At 49.8% G+C, this 13,038-nt stretch overlaps 1 protein-coding gene across 1 annotated transcript in view; it reads left to right on the forward strand.

Moving 5' to 3' along the window:
• Positions 1-13,038, forward strand: part of gtdc1 (glycosyltransferase-like domain containing 1) — a gene marked incomplete at its 5' end in the record, with an annotated part of 109,261 nt that overhangs the window by 45,669 nt on the left and 50,554 nt on the right. Inside the window, 2 exons of the mRNA XM_084315159.1 lie at positions 8,826-8,924; positions 9,314-9,679. Coding sequence (XP_084171285.1) covers positions 8,826-8,924; positions 9,314-9,679 — 465 coding nt within the window. The remainder of the gene's footprint in view (positions 1-8,825; positions 8,925-9,313; positions 9,680-13,038) is intronic.

Here is a 13,038-nt window from a genome sequence, read left to right on the forward strand (position 1 = left end):
ACAGCCATGTCAGTGCAGAGCCAGCCACTCCCATTCCTGCGAGGGCCGCAAGGAGGATCTGGTGGTTGACTGTGTCGAAGGCTGCAGATAGATCTAGGAGAATCAGGACAGAGGAGAGGCCTTTCGCTTTTGCTAAGTGAAGTGCCTCTGTGACCGCAATGAGGGCTGTCTCTGTGGAGTGACCAGTCCTGAAGCCTGACTGATTAGGGTCCAGGAGGTCATTCTGTAAGAGATAAGCAGTAAGTTGGTTGGATACAGCACGTTCAAGTGTTTTAGAAAGGAAGGAGAGAAGAGAGACAGGACGGTAGTTGCCTATGACGGTAGGGTTCAGGGTTGGTTTTTTTATGAGCGGCGTGACTCTGGCTTGTTTTAGGGAGGTGGGGACCACCCCCGAGTTGAGTGAGGAGTTGATGGTTGCCGTTAGGAATGGGAGGATGTCTGGTGCTATGGTCTGGAGGAGTAGGGAGGGTAGCTGGTCCAGCTGGCAAGTAGTCGGACGTTACCAGTGTCAGGGTCTCTGCTTCTGTAATGGGAGAGAAAGATGACAGAGTGAAGGATGAGGTTCTCGATTCAACATTTGGAATGGGTGGGGTTTGGGAGAAGGAGCTGCGGATGTTCTCCACTTTTTCCTCAAAGAAGATCGCAAAGTCTTCGGCAGAGAAAGATGAGGGAGGGGGGGGTGGGGGGTGAGTGAGCAGGGAGGACATGGTAGCATGCAGTTTGCGAAGATTCTTGGCAGAGGCCTCGATCCTATGGTGGAAGAAAGAAGCTTTGGCATTAGTGATGGTTTTGGAGAATGTTAACAAGAGGTTGTGATATGTGTCGATGTCAGCAGTGAGGCGTGACTAACTATACTTCCTTTCAGCTGCTCTAAGGACCTGTCTTTGTTCTCTCACTGGATCTGTCAGCCATGGACTGGGTGGGGAACGGCGGGCAGGTTTCTCAACGAGGGGACAGAGCTTGTTGAAGGAGGTTGCAAGGGCTGAAAGGAGGGTGGAGGTTGCCATCTCTGTGGAGAGAGCAGAGAAGGTGTCACTCAAAGGTAGAGCGGATAGTATGTCAGAGGAGAGGGTGGAGGGGGATAGGGAGGGCAGGTTGTGTCTGAGTGAGACTGTTTGAGTTGGGGTGAAGACCTTTCGGTTAAGCATGAGAGTTAGTGAGAAGGATATGAAGGAATGGTCAGATACATGTAGGGGAGTTACCGTGGTGTTAATGATGCTGGAGTTACGGGAAAATATGAGATCCAAGGAGTTGCCTGCTTTGTGGGTGGGAGGCATGGCAGTGGGAGTCAGGTCAAACGATTGTAGGAGGGAGACTACTATGACTGACTGAGATGAGTCAGGCAGGTTGAAGTCGCCCAATAGAAGGAGAGGGGTACCATCTTCCGGTAAGGAGCTTAGAAGCATGTCCAGCTCATCTGTGAAGTGATCGAGTGGACCTGGAGGGCGGTAGAGTGTAACAATGGTGAGATTGAAAGGATTAGAGACAGATACTGCATGATATTCGAGAGAGGAGAGTGACAGTTCTGGGAGTGGTGTTACGTTTGTAGCCCATGAAGGAGATGTCATGAGGCCAGTGCCTCCACCCCGTCTGGAGGGTCGAGGTGTGTGAGTGAAGTTATAGTTTGTAGATAATGCTGCAGGTGTTGATGAGTTATTGGGGGTTATCCAGGTCTCAGTTAGAGCCAGGAGCTGCAGATTTAGACTATGGGCATAGGCAGTAATGAAGTCAGCTTTCTTGACTGCTGATTGACAATTCCATAAGCCTCCCCGTACTGTGACAGGTGTATTAGTGGCTGTAGGAGGGTAGGAGAGATTAGCCGGGTTGCTAGCAAACTGCCGTGGGTGGGTTGAATCTGTTCTAGAGGAGCAGATTGTGGATATAGGTATGAGACACATTGTCTTGTCAAGAGTGGCAGGGAGGAAGTAGAGAAATAGCAGAGTGGGAGGGAAATTGTGTAGGATTATGGTGTACTTAGCACTGGGTGGATCGGTGGATCCCTCGGCGGAGAACTCCAGGAAAACTCCTCCTCTTTGTCCTCCTCTCCTGCACGTCAGATGAAATATGTATTTTGAATTAGCGTCATATAATTGAAGGTGTGCCGTTTTTTCTTTTGTTTTCTTTCCCCTGACAAAAATAAGTTGAAATGTATCTGACTAAATGCAGGGGCAAATTAAAATCTCAAATAGCTTGTTTTAGTCATACTGGACATATCTGTCATACCAAAACTATATCCTGGAGGTTCGTACCAATTCCCCACCGTTCATCATCTCAGTGGAGTTCCAGAGGCCAAGCTCCTATACACTCCATAAACACCTTAACTCATTCAGCGCCGGAGGCCTAGAGCATCTTAGTTCCTACTGGGCCAACACTCTAAGAGATAGGGGATAAGTGGCAGTGTTTGCAGGGCTATATCTATATTCTATATTCTAGCTATGGATACAATACTATGGCCCATTTGACATAAATTATCTATCGTTCAATATGTGAACAATTATACATTTTTTCATGCATAAGTTTGTGTGTTATACCGTGGTGAATATAAGTATAGTTTCAGATTGATCCTGGCTAATCCCAGAAAACGGCGATATAGGGCAATACATGAATTTCACTAAAAGCGTTGGCATTGCTCGCCTGGACACGCTACTATTTCCAAATAAAATGTATATAATAGGTATTATGTTTCATCATGAATGCATGAAATGGGGGGGGGGGGGGGGGGGTCGTTTTTTGATGCTTTGATCGTCACCAACGGCATACGTTGTGGAGTAACGTTACACATGGTTGTTGCGATCGATGAGAAATCATGGTTGGATCAAAGCAGGATTGATGTCATATAGTCCTTACCTTCACTAGGAGGTACCCCAAAAAGAATATTCCAATTGTCTGATCGCGATTCCCAGTATTGGTGTCCATCGCGTCGCCAACATAATCCACCACAACTCATCTGAACTGCGCCCGGAGAGATTTGAACGTAACACAGGGTAAGATACAAGGTTTCAAAGGGTGCTCGATACTGCCACCCAGCAGGATGGCGGCCGGTATTGCACGTTTGGCGATCTCAGACTCATTTCCTATGGTAACCCCCGATGTCCGTGTGAGAGAAATGAATAGAAATATCGAATAAAATAAATAACGATGAAAACCCCGACTATACTCGGGTCTGGCGCTGAGCGGTTGGCGGGATAACCCGACTATCCTCGGGTCTGGCGCTTGATTGAGTTAAAGGTAACCGGACGCTAAATCTGTCAGCGGAGATTGGTCACACCGTGATGTCATTCTCGCCACAGACCTCCCCCGGCAACAAGTGTCACCGTTGGCACACTTGGCTTATATCAGTAAACATTTTCCACCTAAGACTACAAAAAGGTTTCGATCGTTTGTATCTTATTTTGTTCAGGGCCTTATAATGGAAAGTAAAGCCGTTCCATCTTGACAAAAGTGATGTTTAGACAACAGCGACTCCCTCCTGCGACCACACAGAGAGCGAAGGGAAGGGAAGAGGGAAAATAACTGGACCCGAGCGCCGATCAGAGAAGCCGAACCCTTTTCTATACAGCCCCCTGTAAGCATGCAGAGCCCTACGCCCCTCCCCAGCCTTCATAAATTTACATTTACATTTAGTCATTTAGCTGACGCTTTTATCCAAAGCGACTTACAAGTTCTGTACGACAAGCCATCAGGAAGGGCACAACTCTATCAGCTGAGCAACAATGTTCATCAAAGTGTTGAGTGCTACAGTGTAGGTTAGTTTATTAGGACAAGTGCATGACAGTACGGTTAGTTAGGGTTAGATATTTTGTATTTCTTTTTTAATTTAGATAATGGTTGAAGAAGTGCGTCTTTAGTCGACGGCGAAAGATTGGACATGATTCGGCTGTCCTAACTGGGGTGGGTAGTTCATTCCACCATTGTGGGGCAAGGACTGAGAATAGGCGACTTCTCTTTGATGACCCTCCCGGAGCTTGGATAAGAGTAGGTCTGAGGCGGCCAGAAGATGCAGAGCGTAGGGGTCTTGAGGGTGTGTAGTTAGAGACCATTGACCGGAGGTAGGCGGGAGCGGTTCCCTTTGCCGCACGGTATGCTAGGTCGAGGGCCTTGAAGCGGATTCGTGCAGCAATGGGGAGCCAGTGCAGGTCCCTAAGAAGTGGGGTGACATGGGCCGACTTCGGTAGGTTTGAGATCAGGCGGGCCGCTGCGTTCTGAATGAGTTGAAGAGGCTTAGTGGCAGTGGCTGGGAGGCCAGCGAGCAGTGCGTTGCAGTAGTCGAGGCGGGAGATGACTGTTGATTGGACGAGGAGTTGGGTGGCTTCTTTTGTCAGGAAGGGGCGGATCCTTCTGACGTTGCTCAGGAGGAATCGGCAGGTTCTGGTCGTCGCTGCGATGTGAGTAGAGAAGTTCAACTGGTCGTCGAGGACAACACCAAGGTTCTTGGCGGTCGGGGACGCAGTCACAGCTGCATTCTCGACTGTGATTGAAAGGTCGGTTAGGGGGGAGGATTTGGCCGGCAGGTGGAGCAATTCTGTTTTGCTTAGGTTCAGTTTGAGGTGGTTGGTCGTCATCCAGGCGGAGATGTCGGACAGACAGGCCGAGATCCGCTCAGAGACGTGGATATCTGAGGGAGGGAAGGAGAGGAAGAGTTGATTATCGTCGGCATAACAATGGTAGGAGAATCAATGAGACGTGATAATGTTACCCAGTGATTTAGTGTAGAGGGAGAAGAGAAGGGGTCCTAAAACCGAGCCCTGGGGGACACCCGTCCGCAGGGGGCGGGTGGCCGACTGGGTCCCTCTCCATGACACTTGGTAGGAGCGGTCATTGAGGTATGATGACAGCCATGTCAGTGCAGAGCCAGCCACTCCCATTCCTGCGAGGGCCGCAAGGAGGATCTGGTGGTTGACTGTGTCGAAGGCTGCAGATAGATCTAGGAGAATCAGGACAGAGGAGAGGCCTTTCGCTTTTGCTAAGTGAAGTGCCTCTGTGACCGCAATGAGGGCTGTCTCTGTGGAGTGACCAGTCCTGAAGCCTGACTGATTAGGGTCCAGGAGGTCATTCTGTAAGAGATAAGCAGTAAGTTGGTTGGATACAGCACGTTCAAGTGTTTTAGAAAGGAAGGAGAGAAGAGAGACAGGACGGTAGTTGCCTATGACGGTAGGGTTCAGGGTTGGTTTTTTTATGAGCGGCGTGACTCTGGCTTGTTTTAGGGAGGTGGGGACCACCCCCGAGTTGAGTGAGGAGTTGATGGTTGCCGTTAGGAATGGGAGGATGTCTGGTGCTATGGTCTGGAGGAGTAGGGAGGGTAGCTGGTCCAGCTGGCAAGTAGTCGGACGTTACCAGTGTCAGGGTCTCTGCTTCTGTAATGGGAGAGAAAGATGACAGAGTGAAGGATGAGGTTCTCGATTCAACATTTGGAATGGGTGGGGTTTGGGAGAAGGAGCTGCGGATGTTCTCCACTTTTTCCTCAAAGAAGATCGCAAAGTCTTCGGCAGAGAAAGATGAGGGAGGGGGGGGTGGGGGGTGAGTGAGCAGGGAGGACATGGTAGCATGCAGTTTGCGAAGATTCTTGGCAGAGGCCTCGATCCTATGGTGGAAGAAAGAAGCTTTGGCATTAGTGATGGTTTTGGAGAATGTTAACAAGAGGTTGTGATATGTGTCGATGTCAGCAGTGAGGCGTGACTAACTATACTTCCTTTCAGCTGCTCTAAGGACCTGTCTTTGTTCTCTCACTGGATCTGTCAGCCATGGACTGGGTGGGGAACGGCGGGCAGGTTTCTCAACGAGGGGACAGAGCTTGTTGAAGGAGGTTGCAAGGGCTGAAAGGAGGGTGGAGGTTGCCATCTCTGTGGAGAGAGCAGAGAAGGTGTCACTCAAAGGTAGAGCGGATAGTATGTCAGAGGAGAGGGTGGAGGGGGATAGGGAGGGCAGGTTGTGTCTGAGTGAGACTGTTTGAGTTGGGGTGAAGACCTTTCGGTTAAGCATGAGAGTTAGTGAGAAGGATATGAAGGAATGGTCAGATACATGTAGGGGAGTTACCGTGGTGTTAATGATGCTGGAGTTACGGGAAAATATGAGATCCAAGGAGTTGCCTGCTTTGTGGGTGGGAGGCATGGCAGTGGGAGTCAGGTCAAACGATTGTAGGAGGGAGACTACTATGACTGACTGAGATGAGTCAGGCAGGTTGAAGTCGCCCAATAGAAGGAGAGGGGTACCATCTTCCGGTAAGGAGCTTAGAAGCATGTCCAGCTCATCTGTGAAGTGATCGAGTGGACCTGGAGGGCGGTAGAGTGTAACAATGGTGAGATTGAAAGGATTAGAGACAGATACTGCATGATATTCGAGAGAGGAGAGTGACAGTTCTGGGAGTGGTGTTACGTTTGTAGCCCATGAAGGAGATGTCATGAGGCCAGTGCCTCCACCCCGTCTGGAGGGTCGAGGTGTGTGAGTGAAGTTATAGTTTGTAGATACTGCTGCAGGTGTTGATGAGTTATTGGGGGTTATCCAGGTCTCAGTTAGAGCCAGGAGCTGCAGATTTAGACTATGGGCATAGGCAGTAATGAAGTCAGCTTTCTTGACTGCTGATTGACAATTCCATAAGCCTCCCCGTACTGTGACAGGTGTATTAGTGGCTGTAGGAGGGTAGGAGAGATTAGCCAGGTTGCTAGCAAACTGCCGTGGGTGGGTTGAATCTGTTCTAGAGGAGCAGATTGTGGATATAGGTATGAGACACATTGTCTTGTCAAGAGTGGCAGGGAGGAAGTAGAGAAATAGCAGAGTGGGAGGGAAATTGTGTAGGATTATGGTGTACTTAGCACTGGGTGGATCGGTGGATCCCTCGGCGGAGAACTCCAGGAAAACTCCTCCTCTTTGTCCTCCTCTCCTGCACGTCAGATGAAATATGTATTTTGAATTAGCGTCATATAATTGAAGGTGTGCCGTTTTTTTCTTTTGTTTTCTTTCCCCTGACAAAAAGAAGTGGAAATGTATCTGACTAAATGCAGGGGCAAATTAAAATCTCAAATGGCTTGTTTTAGTCATACTGGACATATCTGTCATACCAAAACTATATCCTGGAGGTTCGTACCAATTCCCCACGTTCATCATCTCAGTGGAGTTCCAGAGGCCGAGCTCCTATACACTCCATAAACACCTTAACTCATTCAGCGCCGGAGGCCTAGAGCATCTTAGTTCCTACTGGGCCAACACTCTAAGAGATAGGGGATAAGTGGCAGTGTTTGCAGGGCTATATCTATATTCTATATTCTAGCTATGGATACAATACTATGGCCCATTTGACATAAATTATCTATCGTTCAATATGTGAACAATTATACATTTTTTCATGCATAAGTTTGTGTGTTATACCGTGGTGAATATAAGTATAGTTTCAGATTGATCCTGGCTAATCCCAGAAAACGGCGATATAGGGCAATACATGAATTTCACTAAAAGCGTTGGCATTGCTCGCCTGGACACGCTACTATTTCCAAATAAAATGTATATAATAGGTATTATGTTTCATCATGAATGCATGAAATGGGGGGGGGGGGGGGGGTCGTTTTTGGATGCTTTGATCGTCACCAACGGCATACGTTGTGGAGTAACGTTACACATGGTTGTTGCGATCGATGAGAAATCATGGTTGGATCAAAGCAGGATTGATGTCATATAGTCCTTACCTTCACTAGGAGGTACCCCTAAAAGAATATTCCAATTGTCTGATCGCGATTCCCAGTATTGGTGTCCATCGCGTCGCCAACATAATCCACCACAACTCATCTGAACTGCGCCCGGAGAGATTTGAACGTAACACAGGGTAAGATACAAGGTTTCAAAGGGTGCTCGATACTGCCACCCAGCAGGATGGCGGCCGGTATTGCACGTTTGGCGATCTCAGACTCATTTCCTATGGTAACCCCCGATGTCCGTGTGAGAGAAATGAATAGAAATATCGAATAAAATAAATAACGATGAAAACCCCGACTATACTCGGGTCTGGCGCTGAGCGGTTGGCGGGATAACCCGACTATCCTCGGGTCTGGCGCTTGATTGAGTTAAAGGTAACCGGACGCTAAATCTGTCAGCGGAGATTGGTCACACCGTGATGTCATTCTCGCCACAGACCTCCCCCGGCAACAAGTGTCACCGTTGGCACACTTGGCTTATATCAGTAAACATTTTCCACCTAAGACTACAAAAAGGTTTCGATCGTTTGTATCTTATTTTGTTCAGGGCCTTATAATGGAAAGTAAAGCCGTTCCATCTTGACAAAAGTGATGTTTAGACAACAGCGACTCCCTCCTGCGACCACACAGAGAGCGAAGGGAAGGGAAGAGGGAAAATAACTGGACCCGAGCGCCGATCAGAGAAGCCGAACCCTTTTCTATACAGCCCCCTGTAAGCATGCAGAGCCCTACGCCCCTCCCCAGCCTTCATAAATTCACCCTTAGCCACGAACACTTGCCCCGGTGCCAGAGCTTTCAATGTGTTTCCCATTCCTCCTTCAATGACATCAGCATCTTTTCCATGCTTGTTCTCTTCCTCATCCAGCAGCCCCACCCCCCCCACCCCCCCTCCAAGGGAAGCAGAGAGTCGCATGGCGGCTGGGCGATTTCAATAGCATCGGGGGAAGATACCCTTTCTGTTTGTTTTTCAGTTGTGAATCGGCTCCTCTAAAAGGATGCAAATCACTCACCAGCTGAATACAACGACGATGGAGACGAGAGGGAGGGAGGGAGGGGGGAGGAGTTCTACGGCTACTGAAATAGTTGTGAACTAGTATTTTACAAGTGCTTGATTGGTAATATTTACTTTATGCTCTTCACCAGGTTTCTCCCCGAACACAAGCTCGACCGCAGGCCGGCGGCGTTGTCTCGCGGCGATGACGTCAGCGCCCCGCTGGCCCAGCAGCACCGAGAGGCTCCACGGTAAAAAACACTTTGACACAGAGGGAAGTGGTGACCGCTGTCCAGTGCTACTGTAGTTTTTCTTTAGGAGCTTTCCACCAGCTTTAACAAGTCTAAAAGCAACATGTTTTCTGGGGTGTGTTGAGTGCAAACATGCCATTATTTGATTTCAGTAATTGCTTTTTTGCATTTGTGTTAAATCAACACGTGGTCATTTTGCCTTGCTATTCTCACCGTGCAGCACACTCCAATCTGTGATGTCAGAGTACCTCAGGTACTATCAGAGTATGTCTAGGAAGAGGTACTGTGACAGATTGTACAGGGAAGAGTGTGAAACAGGGTGAAAATAGTTGCAGCCTTTTCAGAAACTTACACAGCCTGATGGGTCACTGTGATGATGACCCCTACAGGCCTGAAGAGCCATGCTCACACCCCAGTATCTGTCCTGCTGCCAAAGTGTTATGCCTCAACCTGGAGGCAGGGGGCATCATGCTGGAGCAGGAGCAAGGCCCAGGGCAAGACCCAGCTTACCCAGGGCAAGACCCAGCTGACCCAGGGCAAGACCCAGCTGGCCCAGGGCAAGACCCAGCTGACCCAGGGCAAGACCCAGGTGACCCAGGGCAAGACCCATCTGGCCCAGGGCAAGACCCAGCTGGCCCAGGGAAAGACCCAGCTGACCCAGGGCAAGACCCAGGTGACCCAGGGCAAGACCCAGGTGCTGCGGCCCAGAATGAGGGTCACGTCAAGCCTCTGCATATTGTCTGGCCCCACAGATGGTAAGTTGTGTCTCGCTATGTGAACAGTCAATTGAATGGACACACACACACACACACACACACACACACGCACACATACACATACACACACACACACACACACACACACACACACACACATTTGAAATGTTTATTTATGTCCACATGAACAGAAGTACAAGGAGGCCTCATACAAAGGACATAAACAATGCGAGTGCAATCAGAAAATTATGAAGAACAGTCAGGTACAAGGTGCATGGACGGCAGAATCACACACACACACACACACACACACACACACACACACACACACACACACACACACACACACACACACACACACACACACACACACACACATACACATATACACATGGTTACTCCTCGAAAGTTAAAGGGTAAGTTCAGAATTTTGGACCCATAGCCCTATTTCATACTACTTGATGATGTTGTTCAAGGGTAGAGTCCTTTCTCATTGCAATATGTGATACCTAGCTGCTCCTTAGTTAGCCACACAACTAACGTAAGGTTATGTATATAACCAAGTTCTATGAATTATGGTGACGCTCAGCGTCATCTGCACGCAGTTCACTTCGTGCACGAGCACTGAATAAATAAATAAAAAATTCCACAATGTACCTTTACATCCCAACATTCGTCTGGCCACACCCCTATCCGCTTACCTTCATAACTTTCACCACAAGGTGAGATCAAGGGCCGCAGTGGCGTCCTGACACTGAGCGTCACCATAATTCATAGAACTTGGTTATATACATAACCTTACGTTCTATTTCATTATGGCTGCCGCTCAGCGTCATCTGCACTACAGGAGCTGAGCGGGAGCCTGAAGCTCGACAAATGTACCCCACTGAGGCCCCCCACAACCATCAGACCGGGGAGGACCGAGCCCCCCGACCCTAATGGAGGATACCCTCCCTATTGGAGGACGGGAGGGAGACGGATCCGACCGTGCGAAGAGGAACTCACAGGGTCATATCAACGCACAGGGTGAGCAGATCGTGGCTTGACCCCACGACTACGCACACGCACAACCCGCATGCCACCAGGGAACGAACGGAAGGAACAACCCTCGTTACTGCCCCCAAAATCACGGAGTCAAGAGCAAACTCAACCCCGTGGCAAGGCCGTAGCAGCAGAGCGCGAAGGAAGACCCAGACCCACTGAAGGGACTGGATCCCCTGGAAAAAAGGGGGGCCCGGAGAGGTCAATGACGCCAGGCATCAAGACCCCACCAGGCGGTCACTTAGTGACACCGCCCCCCACATCGCCAGCGTATTCGGATAGGGCCCCTCCAAGAGCGGGCCCTTTCCCCCCAATAGTACACCGCCTGGCACACTGACCCTGCAACACAGGCAGTCAGCATGGCCGTAAAGCACTCAAAAAAGGTTAACCAACGGAAGCAGGCAGCGCACCGGGGAAACCAGGCAGCAGGCTGTAGACCTGAGCCTGGAGCACTGCGGACGAGACAGGCGCCAAAGGGGTCAACTGAAAACAGCCCCCCCGGCTGAAGGGGCGTATGCTGGCGTTGTTGAGCACCATGCACAAAGCCTCCATCAAAAAAAACCCACCCAGAGGGGTCGAGGCAGAGAAGGCTGACACGATTGGCAGACGTCATGAACGTGCAGGGGCACACTCAACGGGGTAACCCGGGAGTTGACTCTGCTCCAACACACCAGGGAATCAACCACCCTCTCGGTACACAGACGGTGGCTGTTCCTATAACCCCTCAAGAAAAACTCCAAAACACACCTGCCGGTATACACCAGCTATACCGCAGTACAAGTGTTTCAGTTTCCAAAAAAGGGTTATCCCAGGCCTACGGTTACAACGAAACATTACTTCGGACCGGGCCCGGCGGCTCGGGAAGCACACAGGGTTACCAGAGGAGGTCCAGAAGACCAGCCCAACAGCCCCCTCTTCGCCATGCGTGAGAGAGGAGCGAAAGAAAGGAGAACCAGCCCCTTATAATAGTGCCAGGTACAAAGTGTACCCAACAAAGGGTCTCCATAACGCCTAACCCTGTGACACCCGGGCCGACCCGGCATTTTTCCCCCTGAAAAAAGCACAAGTCCCTCAGGGTACCAGAACAGCAGATCTGCGTCCCCGGCGGACAACGGGTTAACTGACCTGGACCAGCGTGACCAGAACCAATCCCGTGCCCTAACCACGCCGACATGCCCACTCCAGGAGAGGGGGCAGGAATGCGTGTTGATCTAAAACATGAAAAGAGGGCGCGACTCAGACGGTCCTATTTATACCGTGCTCAGTGGCCCACCCCAAGGGCGTGAGACCCCTCTGCCTATGTTCTGATCTATTCCGTTAACATCCCCCAGATATGAATGAGAATCCGTCGAGACCCAGTAACAGGCTCTCGGAAGAGGAAAAAAACCCCATCCCAGTTGCCCTATAAAAACGCTGTTTTAATAACAAGCAACCAAGGCGTACTAGCCTCCTGCATGATTCTTAACAGAAACACCCCGAGCCAGCACTATGTATGCGTCGGGACCCAAAAACATATCAACGGACAGTCTAACCAGATCCCACATTGATCCTTCAAGGCGCCTGGGAGAACGACAAGAAGGTTGTCGTGCTTCATATTCTCCACTCTTTTTTATTAAAAAAGAAAGAAACACAGACTGACATGAATCCCACGTGACGCAGCCGAGGGTAATTTTTTTTTACATTTTCACATCCCACCACCCTCACTACAGAGGAGAGACGGAACTCCTCAGCGAGACTTCCCACGTGAGCCATAGATTGAAAAGTCACGGTAACATTGAGTCATGTGACCAACTGACTCAAGTTACACGTATATCGAGCGTAGTAGAACAGTAAGTTCCTACCCTCTGCCCCGACAACTTGACAACAACAGACCCTACATACGGGTCTAAACTCGCCGTCGTCCAATAGAAACGTGCCTAGTGACGTTTTCTATGACGGGGGGAAACCCAAGACTCAACCGCCCGTGATAGGTGCGGAGTCTGGGAAACCCTTCCCCCCCCCCCCCCTCCTTGCCAACCGCCTAACAGCTTGGCCCTGATCGAATGAAAAGAGATTCCAATAACCCCCTGACCAATCAGAAGAGGGAAGGAGGGGTTTATCCGGTACCCCCTCACAAGCCCAACCCTTGCATACGACAACAACAATAGCCATATGATACCTTCAGTAGCAATGCTAATGAATAGCGCAAGCTAAATCACTGCACGCTAACCACAGACACATCTGTGAACAGGGTTTATAGCAAGACCAAGTTGTGTGTGTGTGAACCCGACACCCATATCTATGTTGTAAGACACAGAAAATCTGATAGAGAGAGAGAGCGGCTGAGCCGCGGTACGTTTTCATACGAGCATTACTGC

Source organism: Notolepis coatsorum, assembly GCF_963971535.1.
Source record: "Notolepis coatsorum genome assembly, chromosome: 5".
NCBI classification, from domain to species: domain Eukaryota; kingdom Metazoa; phylum Chordata; class Actinopteri; order Aulopiformes; family Paralepididae; genus Notolepis; species Notolepis coatsorum.